At 37.0% G+C, this 22,797-nt stretch overlaps 1 protein-coding gene across 6 annotated transcripts in view; it reads left to right on the top strand.

Moving 5' to 3' along the window:
* The window catches only part of MGAT5 (alpha-1,6-mannosylglycoprotein 6-beta-N-acetylglucosaminyltransferase), a 137,159-nt gene that overhangs the window by 85,885 nt on the left and 28,477 nt on the right, over nt 1-22,797 (top strand). For all 6 annotated transcript variants that reach the window (XM_026714638.2, XM_026714636.2, XM_087920333.1 and 3 more), the window contains 6 exons: nt 6,277-6,353; nt 7,249-7,338; nt 17,102-17,173; nt 17,945-18,112; nt 20,448-20,617; nt 22,207-22,341. In XM_026714638.2, the coding sequence (XP_026570423.1) occupies nt 6,277-6,353; nt 7,249-7,338; nt 17,102-17,173; nt 17,945-18,112; nt 20,448-20,617; nt 22,207-22,341 (712 nt within the window). The remainder of the gene's footprint in view (nt 1-6,276; nt 6,354-7,248; nt 7,339-17,101; nt 17,174-17,944; nt 18,113-20,447; nt 20,618-22,206; nt 22,342-22,797) is intronic.

The following is a 22,797-nucleotide window of genomic DNA, read 5'->3' as shown; positions in this document are numbered from 1 at the left end:
TGCTCATCTCTGTTTCTTGGCTGGTGGTGCTAATATTGTCCAATGACATTTCCATGGTTATGTGGCCAGCATGAATATATGACAATGGCACACGGAATACTATTAGCTTCCCATTGAAGTGGTACCTATTTATTAATTTTCATTTGCATGCTTTTGAACTGATCGGTGGGCAGGAGCTGAGGCAAGTAATGAGAGCTCACCCCATTGTACAGCACTGGGGTCTTGAAGTCCACCTGTCAGTTTTCCAGCTCACAAGCTCAGGGTTTTGTTTGTTTTTTATAAATATACTTTATTAATTTTTACAATTAAAACCAATCACAATACATACACAAATAAGCAAAAGAAAAAAAAGAAAGAAGAGAGGAGAGCAAGAGAGGGAAAGAATTTTGAGAAAAGAAAGAAAAAGAAAGGGAGAAGAAAGAAAGAAAGAAAGAAAGAAAGAAAGAAAGAAAGAAAGAAAGAAAGAAAGAAAGAAAGAAAGAAAGAAAGAAAGAAAGAAAAAAGAAAAAAAGAAAGAAAGAAAGAAAGAAAGAAAAAAAGAAAGAAAGAAAAAAAGAAAGAGGTTACAAAGTAAAAAGTATTCTTATTTTAACAGTTTGCAAGATCTTCTTTCGTTTTCATAACCTTAACTTGTGTCATATAACCACACCTGTTTTTAACTTATATCGCTACCTTGTTATTATAGGTTGATACTTTTCTTTCATGCCTTATGATATATAATTTATCTTTGATCAATCCAATTATACCAACAATTCCAGCTATCGTAGTTATAGTGAAGTGTCTTTGTTTTTTAGCGCCAAAGTCAATTTATCCATTTCTGCACAATTTGAGATTTTTTCAATAATCATTTCTTCTGATGGTGGGCAGGAGCTGAGGCAAGTAATGAGAGCTCACCCCATTGTACAGCACTGGGGTCTTGAACTCCAGCTGTCAGTTTTCCAGCTCACAAGCTCAGGGTTTTTAACCACTGAGCCAATATGCCTCTTGGGACCAAAACATAAATCCAGTGGAAAAGCGCTGCTGATGGACAGGGCTATTTTCTGCAAAGGTAGAAATCCTTAAGATATGTGACATCATATCTTAGGCTAAAGAATACTAATAAAAAGCATTCAGGGAAGGAAAAAATACATGAAACTTTGAATCCCAGAGTGACTTTAATGGGAATTTATTTTTTGTCTTGGGTTGTGGAGGCAAACTGAGACAGTAAAGAGGAAAGTATCCTATTTATGTTAAATTTATATTTACCAACAAAGAAATAAAGGGAGATAAATATCTTATTTATATTTTTCTGCTTTGGCAGGGCTTATTCGCACCCCTCCTATAGCAACAGAAAGGAGTAGAGTTGTCCATTATATTTCTAGGAGTTTTTGAAGATTTGCAATACATAGACAGGAATTGACATTTGTGATTTCCCTCTCCCTGGTGTGTTTTTTTAAGGTTTATTTTCTTGAAAGTTTAGAAATGATATAAGTCAGTTCAAAAAGAATCTTGATAATTTATCAACTAGTGCTAGAAATGGAAGGACAGAGAGGCAGCATAGGAAATGAGAAAAAGGAAAATATATTATTCCTTCCAGCTTGTGGCAGAAAACCAGTTTGGAAGAAAAAGGAGGAAAAAGGAGTAATTGTTTTAAAAATGATGAATGAAAACAATGTTAATTGCTTTATAAGGTATTGATTTTTGAGTTGTTTTTTTCTTTAGAAACATAGTTCTTTCTTCTATTTTATGAAGTATAATTGTTATGGCCTCTATCCTGTTTACCATGTCTCAACAATCTTTTCCCCTTTGGTTTCTTGATTTTTGTTTGTTTTTTATTTGTCAATCAGTCTGCTCATTTTTTTTTCCTGGTTGCCATAAAGGAGCATGTTTTGATTCTATTTTGTGCTGCATTCTGCAACAGGGTACTGTTGTAATTCATGTTTAATTAAGAGAGAAATTATGCCTAATTTTTCATAAATAAAATTGCTATGCTGTAAGTGGTGATACATTTCATGTTCTTAAAATGATAATATTAAGCGTGGTGTTTTTAATGAACTTTTCTGGCCTTCTATTAGTACAGTACAGCAATATGGGAAATAATTATTTGGAGGCCTGAAGTTGAGGTCGGCACACAACCTAATTTATCACTATGTTTGATGAGATTCTGGGCGAATCTTGGAGTCATATATTTCTAAAGCAGGGATCTTCAAGCTTGACAGCTTTAAGACTTGTGGACTTCAACTCCCAGAATTCCTCCTCCAGTCATGTTAGCTCAGGAATTCTGGGAATTAAAGTCCCCAAGTCTTAAACTTGCCAAGTTTGAAGACCCTTGTTCTAAAGGCAATCGGATATCTAGATTTTTTAAATGGTTAAATAAAGATTGGGTATTCTTATTTAGCTTTGTGTAAGACTAAGATTAACTCCTTAGATAATATTCCACCTTTCTTCTAGGAATGCCATATAGAACACATTGCACTCCAACAATTTTTCCACAAGTTACTATGGAACAGGTTCAGCTAAGAATTAATGACAAGCTTAACTCAAACTCACCCACCTCTGTAACAGTTGCATCACAGCATGGGCATAGCAGGAAAGGAAGTGTCAAGAGTCCCAGTTGCTCATTTTAACCTTGCAGATTGTGGAATCAAGATCTGAATAGAATAACCTAAACAGTCTGATTGTGATATTTCATGCTCCATGTGCGTTCACTATTTGTAAGGTTTTCTGAAAATACCCTTTTTTTTTCTTTTTTCCTAAGATGAACACATCATTTCAAACTATATATCTTGGGAGGATGGAGGGGAAAATTGATGATTGTGACATATTTAACTTATTAAGGAAGTTAAGAAGGAGGGATGAAGTAAACCAAAGGTGTCAAACTCGCCACATCATGTTGCAGTCATGTGACGTTTTGCAAAGTTTTTTCCCATTCGTGGAGCTGGGGTGGACATGGCCTGCACGTGATGTATCTGGCCCACGGGCCGCCAGTTTGACACCCCTGAAGTAGACATAGCGTATTAAGCCTGTCTCTGTCAAGATATATAAAAAATAATCATTGCTTTGTTAAATTGCCAGTTGTTTTATTGAACTTTTTTGCCTTGTGATCTTTAAAATGTACAGAAATAGTGCTATGTTGAGTGAAAAAAAGAAAGAGAGATTTCTGTCCTTCTAAAAAGAAAAAGAAAACTTGGTGATAATTATAAAGAGACTTTACACTTACTTTCTTCCATGACAGAAAAATGAGTCTTCTGAAGACTTCTCTTTGAATTACTTACAGATCATCTACTGAGTGACAGGCATAGAGCTCAGCCAAATTAGTAATTGTATATAGGTTTCCTGTGTTTTCTAAAATGTCAGCTGTACAGATTAAGTTAATTATGCACAGGCTTTAAAGGAGTTGTCTTAATTACTGTGATAGTCTTGGCAGTTATCATGGCTAGTACTAAGGTCTGCCTTCTCTTCTTGTAGTTCCAAGGTCTTTGCTCTCATAGACTTCTCCCTTTAGTATCCATATATTTGTCTTCCATAACCTGCATATCAGATATATTGATGTAGCAGTTGCCAAAAATACTATAGTACTGTGATACTGTCTATAAATTTGAAAGCTGCAGTGCAATCATATCCGGGTATACCAGGTTGGGCTGTTGTCAATCCCCTCATAACTCTTCCATTATGAAGTAATCCATTTGTATCAGCAATTTGAGCTATGTAGCAATTAAGTTACATTTGCACCTAACATACAAGCCTGTTATCTTCTTGATTTTATTTATTCTGTTTTTATATTGCTACATTCACTGAGCACTCGCGGTGGTTTATTACCATATAGTAAAACAACCACATAACCATCAAATAAAAGTAGCATATGAGTAAAAATGTGCATTGGACATAACCCACCAACAATTATTTTAACTGTTAAAATCTCTTTTGAGCAGTTCTGTTTTCACAGTCCCAGGATATTTGGAGATAGGTTGCTGTATAGCTTTCTATGGAAAGGTTGTTCCAAAGGGTTGTAGTCATAACTGAGAAGCATTTTGCTTCAGTCTTTCGAAATTCCTGCAAAAGAAGCTCTTGATATCCTACACAGGATGTCCAGAAAAGGTGGACAGGTACTACTTAAAGGAAATAATCCTGCAGATATCTGGGCACTAAGCCATGTAAGGCTTTATAGCTCAAAAGCCAGTATGGGTAGTACTCAACTTACAACAGTTCGTTTTTCATCAAGGTTACAACGGTGTTGAAAAAAGTGACTTAAGACCATTTGTCACACAACCATTGCAGCATCCCTGCAGTCACATGATCAAAATTCAGATGCTTGGCAACCGGTTCATATTTATGAAAGTTTTAGCTTTTTTGGGCTCAATTGTGGTGGTAAGTCAAGGACTGCTTGTGCTTTGAATCATGCTGTGATAAAAGTGCACCAATGCATTAACATTGATTGAAATATTCCCTGTGAAGATTTCTTACAGAACTGACTGCTACTTTTAGCACTTATTTCCAAATAACTCTATAAAGTCAGTCATAAGGCATTGTGGTATTATCAGAAGTAGCCAGGGCACCTCCTCCAGGAATGGATGCAGCAGATAACGCTGGTATGGCTTCCACCTTCCTATCTGGCTATAGTCATGAATTTAGGAGGCTTGCCAAGACCTGGACTTGCTCCATCAGGAAGCCTTCAGTTTGTGGATTGTCATTTTGTTCCTGTTGCAAGTTCAAGATAGTAGAAACACTAAGCAAGATGCATGTACATAAATTCCATTTAAAAAGTGTTTTATTATAAAAAATAAGCTTTTTTATTAAAAAGAAATATTAATTAACCCTTTTTACTTCCACAGCTATCTTCTCTCCTCTTCCTAACCCATGGTATTTTTACATAAAGCCTAAAATGTTCGAAATATGTAAGGGAAATCAGTAGCTTGAAAAGGTGATTCCAAACGTTTGGTTTGACATTCCCATCCTAAGAGAGTTTTCATACTTCAGTAACCGTCAACAGAGCTACTATTAATAGAGCAAGCCAAAATTAGATATTACAGGGATACAGATAAAAAGTTCTGCTGAAAAGAAATCTATTTTAAGAATAGAATTGGGTTTAGAGAATTATTGCTTTTTTACCATAGTTATTGCTACGCAAGAATTGAAATAATCTTTTCTGCTTTAGTTATTATTTGCATCACATTTTCTGTCTGAGCCACCTATTACCTACCGTTAGTTCCTGATGTTCCACCCCATTATATGATTTATCAAGCATTCCTGCTCAGCAGAAGGATACATGGCTGTAAGCTAATTATGCCTACTCCGAACTCGTTTCCATATGATACAAATTAACCGAATCCATATGATACAGATTGAGCTTTGTCATGTGTAACAAACATGTCAGCTAAAAACTCTGCCTAAAGCTCTTGAGGACGAATCAGATTATATCACTGCCCAGTGATAAATCATTATAATAGATTTTTTTTTATTATCATGCTGGGGGGAAAAAAGAACTATTTATCCAAATGAACTAAATAAAATAAAATGGTTTGACTGTGACAGTGGGGTCAACTTCCCATTACCTCACTGTAAAATTTCTGCCCAGTCAATACCACCAGTACAAGAGTGTGGCACAAAGTATATATCTTGGTTTACTGTCTTGTTTGTTGTCGTGGCAACCTTGAATTCCTGACTTACTCTGTCATAACATGAAAGTTGCTCTCAAAAATCGTTAGCCTGTCAACATGTCTGACAGGTTACCAAAATTTTGGAATCCCAACTTAGTTGAATAACACAATGAGAGAAGGTTTTGGATCCTACAGTTCTCACTAATCTCCATTTCTGTCTGTTTTTACACATATAATAAAGTATTTTAAATGAATGTATTTATTGGAAAACTCCGTTTTAATTTTAACGGGTTTTGAGCCTTTATCTACTCTTCTTACTAAAATTGTTATTCAGACCTTTGACTTCCATCAGCTAATTGAATGATAGCTGTACTTTAGTTTAAGGAATAGGTTAATTGCATTTCTGGTTAAAAAGTTAGTTGTACTTAATTATAAATGATAAACAATTATTTCCATTAATTCTTAATAACCTCTCATGTCTGAGCATATTTGATGCACATTCCATTTATTATTCCTTGGTTTCATGGCCCTTTTCCAATTTCCCAGCAGAGAGATGAGGAAGAAGACTGTTGCATTTTTAGAACTCCATAAGTATCTTGGCAATGATTCATCCTCACAGTCAGCTGAGGTGGAAAAAATGCTAATCTCTTCTCATGTGTTTAATATTACGTATTACATTGTGTTAATTTTTCTTCTTCAGATCTCATTAACGGAGCCCAGGAACAGTGTGAATTGCCTCCTATGGATGGTTTTCCTCACTGTGAGGGCAAAATAAAAGTAAGCTTCATCTATTACACCATTTATTTGCCTGGATGTATTAATTCTCCAACAGAAAATGTTCTATTGCTCCCATTTCATCTGACAATTTCCTAATTGATCAAAAGACATGGGGTGGAAAAAAATACAATTGTCTGTTAGCATGTGACATATTACTATATGAGTATGATAGCTGAAGCAAAGTGTCTAATAATTCATAAGGGATCAAGTAATTGATAAGGTATTGATTCAGATGCCAAAAATAATGTATAAACCTCTTCTTTATGAAGAAGTTGAATAGTAAAATGTTGAGGATTGCAATTGTATTTGAAGGGCAAGAATAAAAAGAGCCCTTCTGTGAGGAGATGGGTATCTAAGAATTTTGACATAAATATATAAATACTAGTAATATTAGTTTTCTGTCTCATTTACAAAGACAAACCTAGTTGGATGAACTCCATATAAACAATGTAAACTTCCTGTCACCTATGTAGATAAATAGCAATATACTTATATACTGCTTTTTAGTGCTTTACAGCCTTCTCTAAGCAGTTTAGTCAGCATATTGCCCCCAATAGTTTGGGTCCTCATTTTACCGACCTTGGAAGGATGGAAGGCTGAGTCGACCTTGAGCCTGGTGGGATTTGAACTGCCAAATTGCAAGCAGCTGGCTGCAGTAGAAGCAACTTTCAATACTGCACTCTAACCACTGCACCACAGAAGCTCTTAAATGATCAGCATTTCCCTGTAAATGATAGCAATTATCTCTTCCAGATAACTGAACTTTGCCTTGACCTTGTTGATTTAAAATGCTATTAAAGCAGTGTACTTAGTATTGCACCAAGATTCATAAGAACCCAAACCTGTTGATTGAATGCATATGTATTTTTGTTATTATTGTTGCTTTCCTTTCTAGTGGATGAAAGATATGTGGAGATCAGATCCTTGTTATGCAAGTTACGGTGTTGATGGGTCTACATGCTCATTCTTTATTTACCTCAGTGAGGTGAGTAAATTTTCATTTCAATTAATATATTATGTTTTAGTGAAGTTGATCTGAAAGCATCTGATAAACAGGTAGTAGTATGTAAAATCTTGGGCTATACATATTTGCCAGTCTTTAGAGTAAAAGAGTTTGTATTGCTTATGCTGCAAGAGATTACTATAGATATGCCTATGAAAAATTACTCTAATTTATTAATCTAATAGCATGAAAATATTAAGTTTTCATTTTGCTATACAAATTTCTTTCCTGAGGAAAATGGCATCTCCTTTTTCTCTTTTCAACTAATTATAATTTATCAATATTTGCACCCCTGTGAACTGGGTTTAGATGCCAGAACGAGCTCTGCCATTCTTTGAGGAAATGTTTTGCTTTAATGAAGGCTGGCTTTGAGGGTTTTTTTGCATGTGGCCCCTTTTAGAGCATCGTAAATCAGCCTGTTCTGACCCAGGCTTAGCAGAACCAAGAAACAGAGTTCTTGTCCCGAAAAACCCCTCTTTATTTAGTTACTGTGAATTCATGGCATTCACATACAGAAAAGTCCTGGCAATAATCCTCCCAAGGGTTAATTGCAAGAACAGACATTACCAGTCCTTGGATAGTTGCCAGGCCAGAGCTTCAGTAGCAAAGCTGTAAATTAAAGGAGTCTGATAAGCAAATCTTCCAAAATAAATGTGAACTAATAGTCTCCTGCAACCATCGCTCTCCATTTGCTTCTATTTATTCCCTAAGGAGGGGCCATTCAGCGTCCATGTGTGCCTTTCCTTCCGAGTTGGCCCCTGTTGCTTAATTGTTCTGCTCTCCTGACAGCTCTGCGCATTTGTGCATCTGGAACAGGTTCCAACCATTCCTCCTCCCCACTTATCTCTGGCTCTGTAGGTAGTTGGGAAATGTCAAACAGCCCCAGCCCCATCTCTGCTTCCGACGCAGAGCATCCATCAGAGTCTTCCCCAGACTCGAGAACTGGCCCAAGTTCTACCCATCCTCCTCACTGTCTGAGTCTGCCACCAGTTCTGCTAGCAGCTGGCGGGCCACAACACAGCCACTCTCCTTTGCCTGTTACTGTTGTGTTAACCAAAAGTGCCAAGTAGAATACAAGTAGTTCTTGACTTACGACTAGTCACTTAGCGACCATTTAACTACCCCGACCTCCCCGGGGATATTTAGAACCTGGTTCCAACATTCCAACCAGCAGACAGGGGATCAATCATGTGACTGCATTTGGGTGCTCGGCAACTGGCTGCCAAACCCAAGGAACCAAGAACAACATGAAGAATTACTTCAATGTAGTTTCTTTACCCATGCAGGGTCCATTACAGCCCTAAATTGAGGACTACCTGTATAAGCAAACTTCCCCTGGTCAATGGCTTCTTTCATTGTTGCTAGTTGCCTTCTGAAATTTGCTCAACTACAGTACCAGAGTCAGTACAGTTCCTTTGTTCCTATTACATTTTAACCAATGGCCAATTTAATTCAAGTATGTTATATTGCATAAAAATGGACACATTTATTACTGATTTGTTAAGTATTGACTTATATTGACTTAAAGTTCTACTTATAACAGAAAAAGAAAAGGAGAAGGAGCAAACAGTATTTCAGGCAAATCTTAGGGACTTTTGAAACTGGTAAATGGCCTCACAATTAAAAAAATATGTTCCATTAATATGAGATTGTGCTGAAATGTAGTCAGGGGTCCTAGGTAGCTCCTTTTCAGAGAACAAAGGGGCAGCATAGCTTGGAATAGGAAGAGGGTAAAAATGGATTCTTCCTAGCAGTTCACAGAGTATATCTATAGTTATGCAGATATCGGAAGTTATTTTGATCCAGAAATATTCCACACCAGGGGTGTCAAACTTGCGTCATCACATTGTTGTCACATGACGTATTGCAACTTTCCCCCCTTCACTAAACCAGAAGTGGACATGGCCAGTGCATGACACATCTGGCCAGTGGGCCATGAGTTTGACACCCCTATTCTACATGAACAACAATAAAGAAGCTACTCAGAAGTAACTCCATGTGTTGTTCTTGGTCTATGGAGTCTGATAAATGTTTTATCAATAAAAAGTCTTACACTGATCACTATCTATTGTAAGCAGTGTGGTTTAGATCTGTTTGTTACAATGTATAGTTTTGTATGTAAACATTTTGAGCAGGTACAGTCACTATCTTGATGCTGCAGTGGTTCAGAGACCCCATGTGTTTGGTGTGAATTGACCTAATTATCCATGATGGATAATAAACCATTGGTAATATGCTGAATGGTTTGTGCCTTCTTTTTCTGCAGTGCACTTATTGAGATTTTGGTAGTGGAGGCAAGGTAATTTTTCCTTGACTTTCATCATACTCCACTCTGTAGATATGAAGCAATAGTCTGGAAGAAGGGTTTTAAAGTTTTATTTATTTTTTGAATGGTTCTTTCCTGGTTTTGAATCATTTAGTTGCTGCATAATCCATTTCAAGTATTGTTTTTTGGTCCGCACACTATTCTTCATTATATAGGTAGTATACACATGTTTAACAAGGACAGTCTGTGATTTGTTGTCTACACATGAAAAAGTCTTAATATAATTGAAAAGGCAAAAAATGAATGCCTTTGAGTGAAATACTCTTGAATTTTCCATTATTTATTAAATATCTCTAATATGATCAAGTGCATTTGCTTCTTCTAAAACCAAATGTGTACCTTTGGTGGTTTTCATTTCATGTATTGTTGACGTATTGACTGTAATCTTTAGAATTATCATATTAGTATGTGAGATAAGTGAAACTGCTTGTAAGTCTGAATATTATTCAGCACTTTGGTTTGTGAGTGTTACTATTTTGGTATCATTCAATATGCCACTCCTTGTATTTTATTGAAGATTAACAATTGTTTGCTTTCTTGATTTTTGTAATGCAAAATTATAAGTGAGTAATTTGATATTGTGTTATGCTGAATAAACACTTGTTTGTTTCATACTTTTTATCTGCTGATAAATCATCAGCCTTGGTTGTAGATGACACAGAATAGTGTGTGTCACATCTATGTGTGTAGCTCTTTAATTATTTTTGTACATTTTATGTCAGCCTTCAAAAGATGTTAGCTAATTAATATCTCCCTCACATCAAGATGTATTCCTGGCCTGTAATTGCAAATGTTGTTATCAATATCTTTTTATAGACAGCCTACATAAACATATTATAGAGGATACAATAAACCTCGTCCACCATACCTTCAAAAGAAATGTGATAATTGTGGTTGAAAGGTGTTTTTTTTAAAGATCAGTGAATCTTGACCCTTCTAATTTTGGCATGGAAAAATTAAATTATTACTTTTGATTAACTGCAACACATTATAAAATAGGTTGAGATCCTAATTCTAATCCAACAGACTGTTTATTTTGCTTTGAGTAAGGAGCTTAAATAACATTAATCTCCAGGAATATCTCTGGCTATATTTGCCTGGACACAATGGTCCATCCTTAAAACTCTCCCTCTGGGTGTTTGCATTAAGTAAAATTAGGTGTTTGAGTACAAAGGGGGAAGCATTCATAATTCTCAATCCTATACTTGTTGCGTACAAGTAGTCCTTGATTTACAATAGTTCGTTTAGTGAGTGTTCAAAGTTACAACGGCACTAAAAAAAGTGACATACCAATTTTTCACACAACTGTTGCGACATCCCCACGGTCTCATGATCAAAATGCAGGTGCTTGGGAATTGACTCACATTTACCATTATAGTGTCCTGGGATCTTATGCTTACCTTTTGCAATCTTCTGACAAGCAAAGTCAATGGGAAACCCAGATTCACTTAACAACTGTGATACTAATTTAACAACTGCAGTGATTCATTTAACAACTGTGGCAAGAAAGGCCATAAAATGGTCTTACTTAGCCACAAAAAATTGGGCTCAATTGTAGTCGTAAGTTGAGGACTACTTGTACTTGCTGTAATGTTGGATGTCGTATATAGTGCCCATATATAGTGATTTTGGGGCCAGGCGAGGCATTCTTATCTAGGTATTTTTGTAATTTTTACAGGTAGGTTTTATTTTAGGTGTACAAACAATAAAGGATAAGCATTTTATGTTTTATAATGCATAGTATTTTATTGTTTGCTTTTTTATATTTTTATTATTTTAATAGGTTGATAATCCACATTGAGAACTTTGGTTATTGGCACATTAACAATTGTAATAGTAACAGATAATAATAACAATAGCCAAATCATTAGCTAGTGTTACAAACTGTTACTTGTTTGACATGTAGCCTACTTTACCATATACTCTGCTGGAATAAAAGTAACTAGAAGTTGGAAAGAAAGAGCCAATTAAATTGTCATCACTTATATTGCATTTGTTCCTTTGTATCTTTTATTGGATGGTAGCTATCCTATTAGATAGGTTTAAGTTCATGGAAAATGCTAGGAACCTAGTTCAACGCTATGTATGGATGCTTGGCTTATTTGGAATTTTAAAAATACATAGATACCCTTCCAAGATACAGTTTTTACAGGAAGAAAGTACACATTTATTTGTACTACATTATTTAAATAGATGAATAAATGTTTTACAAACTTACTCTATACAGAAGCCTGATGACGGCAGATGAGATTCTGCCGAAACATTGCTACAACTTTAAAAGCACAACTGTAATGACGTGGGAAAATACCCGAACAAAGCTGAATATCATAAATGTTTTAGAATATATTCTCATCCATCCATTAGAAAGTATAGGCCTAACTTTGCCATTTCATACTTCAACTTTGTAAAAAAATCATGCTTAGATTAAGGCTTAGATATATGTATGTATGTGGGGCATTTAATCCCATTGGGACATAATTTTTTATAACCCTCTTTCTTATAGAATTCAGTTTTTCTTTTCTTTTTTTAGCAGAGCTTTGTGCTTTACTGCTAGTGTGGTTATGAATGAAAACTAACAATTTTTAAAGGCTGCCTATTATTATTTCTTTCTGAAACCTACAGTACTAGCTAGAATATTGGATGGCTGATGTTCTGACTAAAAGCCATCTCTTGAATTACAAAGGGCTCGTACATTTCCATATTGTCCAAAAATACTGGATCACCTGGCAGAAGGTTTGAACTTTTGCTATGGGGAAGCAAAGAAGTGCCATCAGGATTTAATCACAAGTTATTCAGCATGCACACTTAATCCTACCATTCATACTGCAGTTTATGATAATCATCCATATATGAAAACTTAAGTATTAGTGATTGCAAACATGAAAGGAAATTCTTGTATCTATTACAGCAGTGTGGGATATATGAATTAGTCTCGCTGATGAAAGTCATTTGGAATTGGCATTTTATATGGCTGTTTGGACAGTGGTAGAGAATTAAGAGTTTATGTTTAAAGTATTTTAGGAGAATTAGAAACGAATGGAACTAGAAGTTTTAATGGTAAAAAAATTAGATATATTAAGGAGGAAAAAACTAATATTTTATATTCCACAATCACTGATGGAAATCCCCCAAATAGAGGGGTGCCGCACTGTAGCTTTTCATTTAACATATTGAAAACATATTTAATTGTAACATTAGCTTGATTATAACTCTTTTCTGTGCTGGTGCTGTGCCTACTTAGTTTCTCTAAGACAGGAGTGTCAAACTCAAGGCCTGGCGGCCAGATCTGGCCCATGGTATGCTTAGATCTGCCCCTCCCGAGCTGTGTTTTCGCTGGCAGAAAGTTGCAGGAGGTTGTTGCAACTGAAAACTGAGTTCACGAGAGCTGCAGTTGGTTTTTACTGGCAGAGAGTTGCAAGTGGCCGTTGCAGGCGGAAATGGAACTTGGGAGATCATTTTTGCTGGCAGAGTGCTTGGGCCACCCCAGGAGCACCCAACACGAATGATGTTGAGCTGGGCGTGTCCACCCTGGCCACACCCATCCCGGCCCCCCAAGGTCAAACACAACCCTGATGCGGCCCTCAATGAAATCGAGTTTGACAGCCCTGCTCTAAGACATAGAAGAGCTGGATAATGATCTCATATGATGGTTATACATGCAGTTTATATACATCAGAATGAAGTTCTGTATGGCTCAAGGAGTTGCATCTATGTCAGTAAGCACAATGCCATAACATTTTAATAACTGAAGATTCTTTCTTCAGGAATAATTATTTAAATTGGAACAATTCAAAAGCAAACTCACTGTTACAATTTGTTGAATAATTGCCCATTTCAGAATATACACTGCTCAAAAAAATAAAGGGAACACTTAAACAACACAACATAACTCCAAATCAATCACACTTCTGTGAAATCAAACTGTCCACTTAGGTAGCAACACTGAGTGACAATCAATTTCACATGCTGTTGTGCAAATGGAATAGACAACAGGTGGAAAGCATAGACAGTTAGCAAAACAGAAAGGAGTGGTTCTGCAGGTGGTGACCACAGACCACTTCTCAGTTCCTATGCTTTCTGGCTGATGGTTTGGCCCCTTTAAATGCTGGCGGTGCTGTCATTCTAACGGTAGCATGAGACGGAGTCTACAACGCACACAAGTGGCTCAGGTAGTGCAGCTCATCCAGGATGGCACATCAATGTGAGCTGTGGCAAGAAGGTTTGCTGTGTCTGTCAGCGTAGTGTCCAGAGCATGGTGGCGCTACCAAGAGACAAACCTGTACATCAGGAGACGTGGAGGAGGCTGTAGGAAAGCAACAACCCAGCATCAGGACCGCTACCTCTGCTTTTGTGCAAGGAGGGACAGGAGGAGCACTGCCAGAGCCCTGCAAAATGATCTCCAGCGGGCCACAAATATACATGTGGCTGCTCAAACGGTCAAAAGCAGACTCCATGAGTGTTGTATGAGGGCCTGACGTCCACAGATGGGGGTTGTGCTTACAGCCCAACACCATGCAGGACGTTTGGCATTTGCCAGAGAACACCAAAATTTGCAAAATTGCCACTAGCGCCCTGTGCTCTTCACAGATGAAAGCAGTTCACACTGAGCACATGTGACAAATGTGACAGGGTCTGGAGATGCCGTGGAGAACATTCTGCTGCCTGCAACATCCTCCAGCTTGACCGGTTTGGCAGTGGGTCAGTAATGGTGTGGGGTGGCATTTCTTTAGGGGGCCACACAGCCCTCCATGTGCTCGCCAGAGGTAGCCTGACTGCCATTAGATACCGAGATGAGATCCTTAGACCCCTTGTTGAGACCATATGCTGGTGGGGTTGGCCCTGGGTTCCTCCTAATGCATGACAATGCTAGACCTCATGTGGCTGGAGTATGTCGGCAGTTCCTGCAAGACGAAGGCATTGATGCTATGGACCGGCCTGCCTGTTCCCCAGATCTGAATCCAATTGAACACATCTGGGGCATCATGTCTTGCTCCATTCACCAATGCCATGTTGTACCACAGACTGTCCAGGAGTTGGGGGATGCTTTAGTCCAGGTGTGGGAGGAGATCCCTCAGAAGACCATCCGCCACCTCATCAGGCGCATGCCCAGGCATTGTAGGGAGGTCATACAGGCACGTGGAGGCCACACACACTACTGAGCCTCATTTTGACTTGTTTTAAGGACATTACATCAAAGTTGGATCAGCCTGTAGTGTATTTTTCCACTTTAATTTTGAGTGTAACTCCAAATCCAGACCTCCATGGGTTGCTGAATTTGATTTCCATTGATAATTTTTGTGTGTTTTTGTTGTCAGCACATTCAACTATGTAATGAACGAAGTATTTAAAAAGAGTATTTCATTCATTCAGATCTAGGATGTCTTATTTTTGTGTTCCCTTTATTTTTTTGAGCAGTGTACTTTATGAAGATTTGTTTGCTCTGTTTAATTGTGGAAATACCCCTATCTAACCAATACTGATAATTGATTGATTCTAATAAAATATGCAGGATTGGATGCTATCTACAAAATAAAGTTATATGAGAATTTTTAATACTGGCTTTGCTACCAGGTCAGTATCTCTACCCCCTCCCAAACATTTCTCAGTTTTCTGTTGCTTGTGGACTAAATTGCCAAAATATTTTGGCTATCTTTTTTTTTTTTTTTTTACATGTAAGATTTTCCTTCATTCTATCTTTGTGGAACCATTACCAGTGCAGACACTGCTCAGTCCAAGAATATGTTTCATAAGAAAAACTTGAAAAAAACACCCCATAAATAGAAATTGTGTGAATGTGAAATAATCCTTTATTTAATCTGGAGTGGCTTTACTTTAATCTGGAGTTACTTTTTTTTAACTTTCTTTTACTTTTCTCACCATCATACTTTCCATTTCAGCACTGCCATCCCTGTATTTTATTTTCAGATAACAAAATTGGTTTACCCATTTTCAGCATATGTATTCACCTACTTCTCTGGCTTTTAAGTTTGTATTATTTTCTGGATTTTTTTAAAAATATCAGGATAAAAGGACCAAAGGAAATTAACTTTTTTTTTTTCTGGGAATAAAACCACAATCCAATAAAGAAATGCATGATGTTAATATTGGTCTGCATGGCAATTGATATTGAAATAAGCTGATATATTTTTCAAAAGGCCGCAGGGAGAATGAATATTCATTATTCTCACACAAATTCTTCCTCTTACATGTCACTTTTTCTTTTGAAGTCAAGTATTTTCTGACTGAAAGCAAACCCAAATATTGAAACCATTGAATGGAAAGAAGTACAATATGTAATATCACATCACTGATCCTTTCAAGTTCTGAATCATGTTTTGAATGGGCTTTTTTCACATAGCCGAAAACTCTGTATGTCTCTTCCACCAGTATGTGTATATTGAGAAAGTGAACATTGATAGTGAACAAAAACATTGTTTAAATATGACATTTATTTCCCAGTAGTTTGTTGGTTGTTCTATCTATCAGGAATTAGATTATCTTCTAATGATTTCTTTCTGCTTTGTAAACAATTTATATTTGGATGTATATTTGGAAGTCCTTAGACCTTTGGTGAACAGTTTCATCTTGTGGATAGCATTTTAGACATTATTTGATAACAGAAAGCCAGCAGCTGGTTTTTGTATTTCAATTCTCAGCCCCAAAACAGTAGAAACTAAAGGAGGGTGATTTCTCATGTACTGTAAGAAGTTAACCCAATATCTCATCTAGCTGTTACTGTAAAATGACAAAGATTGAAACCAGGCCACCCTCCCCAAATGGGGGGCAGTCAGCCTTCTGCAGAATTCAGACAGAATAAACAATGGGAAAATGGAACGTTGCTGTCACTTTTTATAAATCTTGTATTGGATGCATGCAAGTTACTGGAATTATTTCATAATGACTTCCTTGCTTTCTTCAGTACAATTCCTTATCAGAATTTCCTGGGTTCTTATATGCTTAATTAGCTCCAGTGTAGCCTGCCAGGCAAAAATTTAACTATGATGCATCATGTGATGAGTATCATATCTTCATTTCTAAAATTTGTAGTGGCCTATATGTATATATATATAGAGAGAGAGAGCAGCTAATCTGGGGTCTGTTCTGTTTTCCAGGCTAGGTAAATATTCTGATAGAACTATTCCCTGGTCTTGAAAACTATTGTTTTTGTGTTACTGATATGACCTAATAAAAGGTAACCAATTTATTGGAGGACAGAAGGAAACCTTTAGAAGTGAAGCTATTTCTTGTATCTTTTGAACTTCATTGCTGTTTTTGCTATCTTCCTAAAATCGTTTTTGTCACCTGCTGAACTTTAGCTGTTCTGTTATGTGTGCTATTAAATAAGGATGGAATTGCATCAACAAAGTATACAGTTGGTCATTTTACTGGATTTTGAAGCTGAACCTAACACTTTTGCAGGTTGAAAATTGGTGTCCTCGTTTACCCTGGAGAGCAAAAAATCCCAATGAAGAAATGGACCAGAAGACATTGGTAAGTCTTACTCCCATCTCAAATTGGCTTTGGAATTGTTTTAGGTTTTTTTAAATAGATTTCTCAATGTTTCCACTAAGAAAAATAAAGTATAGATAGCAACACAGAGAATTAGTGCAATTGTATCAGCTGATATTCTGAGAATGGTCTGCCCTATCATCTCCCCCCACACCCTTTAACTACTATGGAAAATACCAGTGTGTTGAAAATAGGTTTTGAGAAAAAAAAAGTTAAAAATTTAATCACTCAGCAAATATTCATACACATGGCTCAATTTGTAATGACTGGATTTATTGAATTTGCAAAAGGTATTTCAGATTTAAGTTCAGAAACTTTATTTATTGGTAGTCAGTGAACTGTGTTAGGATGTAGCATATCTTCACTAGAATTTTGATAAGTAAGGGAACCAAATATGATAAATCAGGATTTTTCGAGGGTCAGCAACTTTCAGCTTTGGTGTCCCCAAGTGCCATTGCTAGATTTTAGAAAGACCTTCTGTATCTTGCTATTCTCGCGTGAAATGTTGAGAGATTTCACATTTCATTTAGAAACTCAGCTAAGATTTTCTGACACCTGTGAGTAGTATTGCGAATCATTTTTAACATTAATTTAACATTAATTTTTAACATTAACTTTCTACTTTTGAATTTTGAAACATCTGTACGTTCCTTACATATAATGAAAATGAAACCACAACCCTTCGCCTACACAAACACATGAAGGGAAATTTTGATTTTGCATTACCACTAATTTTTAAAATGTATTATTTAGTTGAAGGCTGAAATCAGAACCAATTTTGATTTGCTATATAAAATGATGTCAAGACATGAAGAATTCCGATGGATGGTGCTGCGAATAAAAAGGATGGCTGAAACTTGGATAGAAGCAATAAAATCACTTGCTGAAAAGCAAAACTTGGAAAAGAGAAAACGAAAAAAAGTGAGTTCACTACATAAAATACATATTTTACATTGTTTAAACTTGGAAAGCACATTGCAACTCTATATACCTAAAAGGGAAAGGCCTCCTTTGAGTGGCAGTCCAGTTCTGTTAATGAGATGGACAGGTTTACCTTTTTTTGGCAATAACTCAGTGCCACAGCCCCATGGTCTATCTAGATACTGCTAAAATTCTCGTGTCTGTTTAGATACTTTGAAGCCTTGAATTAGGCAAAATGCTGCATCGTAGGGCATAACTGCAGATACCGTAGGTGGACTAACTTGCAAAAAATTGGGATCCCTTATACCCAAGGGACTGAAATTTGAGAAAGTAGCTGCTGCTTCAGTGGCGCATCATACCACAGTCATGTGAACCTCATAGTCAGCATTTCCTGATACCTTTAAGATGGACACTCACACAATCCTTTGCTCTCTTTCCCAGCAGCTGTTTACCTGCTTGCTGAGCAAAGAAGGAAAGGAACCACAACACACCCTTCTCAGCCTACTCTGTGCCCTCTTTGACCCCAGCCACCTCCCATGCAATTTTTCTGTCCCAAGCTTCCCCTCTGATGCTCTCTGCTCCCACACATCCTTCCTAACCCGTGCTTCCTCCTCCATGCCCTCCCTAAGCTACATGGCACCTTAGCACCACCATGCTGCCTTCCAGTCTTGAGGACCCAACTCATGTCACCCCTCAGGAGCCTTCCCTGATCTATTTGGCCCTTCTCAGACTCCCATACATAACCAGACAAACTCTTTCCAATCCATGCTTCATCCTATGCACTCTCCCATGTGACATCTGTCGTGCAATCTAATGCACCCAAACCATGCTGCTCCCTGCAGACCCTCTTCAACCCATATGGCACTCCTTGTGCATCTAGCCTCTGCAGCATCCCCACGTGTTCACCTCAACCAATGTGGCCCCTCTCATATACCTTTTCCTGACTGATACCACACACCTTTTCTGCTCCATGCCAGAGGGAGGTGGGAGGGAAGGAAGGAAGGAAGGATTGGTTCTGATGTTCCCTGCCAGTTTTCCACAGGCAAACTCAATGGGGAAGCTGGCAGGAAATTGGAAGTTCCTCCCATTCTCACTGCTTTTTTGTGCCCACATGCGGCCATTCTGTTCCATTGTTTAGGTGAGGAAATACCTCTGAGATGAAGACCCAGCGAGTCATGGGTTTGCTTGTTAATTATACCTTTGCATTTTCCTGGTGATTTCATCTGTATGTGTCCACATGTGTTGATTATTGCAATTTTCTCAACATGGAACTAACTTTGAAAACCACCCACAAACTGTAGCTGGTACCGAATGTAGCAGTTTGTAAACTGACAATGTTGAAATGCTCACTTGTAAAGCCTGAACTGCAGGAACTGAATCTGTTACCAATTTATTTCTGGGTGCAATTAAAGCTGCTGGTCATAGCTTACTTAAGTTTTACAGGCCATGGGATGCAAGCGTCCATGAGATCACTAGCTTCAATTAAAATATGCCTGCCCAGTTTGGAGCAGTAGAAAATAAACTGCTTTGAGGAGCAGAAAGAACTGGTTTGGAGAAAGTATATTTGTGGCTAAGGTTTCCTTCTGTGGAACTGGATATCCTTAGAAATATGAAGAATAAATAAGAAGCATCTTTATTATTAATACTGCCAAAAATGTTATTTAAATGGGGATACAAGGATTGAATGGGTATGAAAAACTAAAATATGAATACTGCTATTTTTGTGGTTTTATGACAGCTAAAATATGCAGATCATTGGACTATTGTTTAAATTATATTATAATATTTACATTTTTATAGTTCTATTACTTAAGAGTTCCAATTTAGTGTAGTAGTTAAGGCATCAGGCTAGAAACTAGCCTGACTTGAGTTCTAGTCCTACCTTGAGCACGAAGCTAGCTAGTAACTTTGGGCCAGTCACTTTCTTTTGGATCAAGACAGGAGGCAATAGCAAACCACTTCTTAAAAAAAAACTTGCCAAGAAAATTGAAGGGACTTGTCCTGCAATCTCCAAGGACCAAACATGATTGAATGAAAGACAACAAAAAGTTCTTTGTTTTGTTTTACTTGTAAGACAATTATATTTACTTGATTGACATGCATGTAATAATGAATGAGTAAATGTATGTGTTCATTCATAAATATAGAACTATAGTTTTCAATGTTTTCAACCAACATAACTGTAGAACAACATTTGGGAAAATTAGATCCTGTGACGATCTGTATGTCATCACACGGTGATGTTTAAGATGAGTTATTAAAGTAAGGAAATTCGTACTATAAATTTTCAACAGTGGGTGCCCAAATGGTTCCTCATTGTCTTTTCTTTTTGCAGGTCCTTGTTCATCTGGGGCTCCTCACAAAAGAATCTGGATTCAAGATTGCAGAAAATGCCTTCAGTGGTGGCCCACTTGGCGAGCTAGTCCAGTGGAGTGATTTAATCATATCGCTCTATTTACTGGGCCACGACATTAAGATTTCGGCTTCCCTGGCAGAACTCAAGGAGTAAGGAGGTTATAATCCACTTTTAAAGTGAAGCAGCAAAGCCATTCTTCTCAAAGTATTCATTGTACAGCCTATAATTTTCAGGAGAGAGACGTGAAAGTGATAAGTTCCCTAAACAGTGATAAAAATTATTTTCATAAGCTAAATATAGGCATTGTGAAATAGATAGTATATTTTGTAGTTGTACTTCCTCCTGAGTTTTGAGTAAATGAATACTCTAGTATTCAGTCATTCAGATTACGCAGTTTTATTCCCAATCGTTACAGGTGTGTTAGACATCTGCAGAAAAACTAAATGGGCTTAATTGGTTGCCTTTCTTTCTTTAATGAATCTTTATTTCTTAATAAGAAACTTGTTATGGATAATTTGACTGTAATTCGTTTGAAAATATCTCTTTTACTATGATTTTGATCTATTTTGACAACCATATTGCATATGAGCCATAATTTCTAAATTTACTGATTTAGAATATTGCACTGGAAAGGCCTTGAGAAGTGCAGATTTTGTTGCTTTGCCCTGTTCACAGCAGAGGCTATTTAATAGAAAAACTTCATTATGTCACATCAGTGACTATTCTTGTAGGTAAAAGGGGAAGGAGAAGCCACAGTTAGATAGTGTCATTTACACAATGAACATGAACTGAGGCAAACTCTGGGAGACAGTGGAGGATGGGAATCTGGCATTCTGTGGTCCATGGGGTCGGAAAGAATCAAACACGACTTAACTGAATAGCAACAAATCAGTGACTATTACTGATAAGGCCACAGAACTGTTGAGCTATTCATACTCTATTAGAACAAACCCAAAAGTCATTATATGTTGCTTTCCTATAAAACAAATAAGACTGTAGCTGTCATTAAAATCTGTCCTGACTTTGATTATATAGAAAGCAGTGAAAGCAAGTATCTATACAGTTGACTTGAAAAATTACCTGTTGTAAAAAAAAAAAAAAAACCACCTGTTGTAATTATTCTTGTATAACAAGAAATTTGGTCTAGTGGTTAAAGCGGTAGGCTAGAAGCCAGGAAATTATGGGTTTTACTCCTGCTTCAGGCATGGAAGCTGGCTCAATGACTTTGGACTGGTCACTTTCTCTCAACTCCACTCATCTCACATGGTTGTGGGGAAAATAGGAGTCCTGTATATTGTGTGTGTTTGCCTCCTTGAGTTCTTTACAAAAGTAATAAAGCCAGGAGATTGGATGGGAAGCAAAAAAATATGAACAATAGGAGTACTGTGTATTGTGTATATTTGCCACCTTGAGTTATTTACGAAAGTAATAAAGCCAGGATATATTTATGAGTTGTATCAGCAGAATGTTTTGCTTAAGTATTAATAAGGCTATCAAATGTTATTACTTTCTTGTACCTTTTTGAATGAAAGTCTTATTTTTAATAATAATTATTAACATTTTTAGAACAGCTAATTTTCTGGGTTAGACTACTTTGGGAAAATGACTGAAACTTCTTAACTTCAGATGTAGTGTTCCTTTTCAAGAACCTTGCCTTTACTTCACTATTTTGTTAATTATTCTGTCTGTAAAAAGAATTTTCCTTAAAATGTGTTTACCTCTTCTTCTTTTTGGCTAGGATTATGAAGAAGGTAGTTGGTAACAGATCTGGCTGTCCTACACAGGGGGATAAAGTGGTGGAGCTTATTTATATCGACATTGTGGGACTCACTCAGTTTAAGAAAACGCTTGGGCCATCCTGGGTTCATTATCAGTAAGTATTTGTCCTTTACAGAAAAATTCTCTTTACAGGTAGCGCTGAACCTACAACCATTCATTTAATGATCAAAGTTACAACGGCACTGAAAAAAATTGACTTATGAGCGTTTTTCACACTTACAACCATTGCAGGACCCCATGGTCACATTATAAAATTCAGGAGCTTGGCAACTGGTATTTATGATGGTTGCAGTGTCTCGGGGTCATGTGATCACCTTTTGCAACATTCTGACAAGCAAAGTCAATGGGGCAGCCAGACCCACTTAACAATTGTGTTACTAAGTTAACAACTGCAGTGATTCACATAAAAACTGTGGCAAGAAAGGTCATAAAATTGGGCAAGGTTCACAGCTGCCTCGCTTAGCAACAGAAATTTTGAGCTCAGTTGCTCTTGTAAGTCGAGGACTACCTACCTGTACTAACTGTAACTTTTTATTTATTTCCATACTAA

This window comes from Pseudonaja textilis, chromosome 1, assembly GCF_049901715.1.
Source record: "Pseudonaja textilis isolate UNSWEBS1 chromosome 1, rPseTex1.2, whole genome shotgun sequence".
In the NCBI taxonomy this organism is placed as follows: Eukaryota; Metazoa; Chordata; class Lepidosauria; order Squamata; family Elapidae; genus Pseudonaja; species Pseudonaja textilis.
This window is presented reverse-complemented; position numbering and strand designations above follow the sequence as displayed.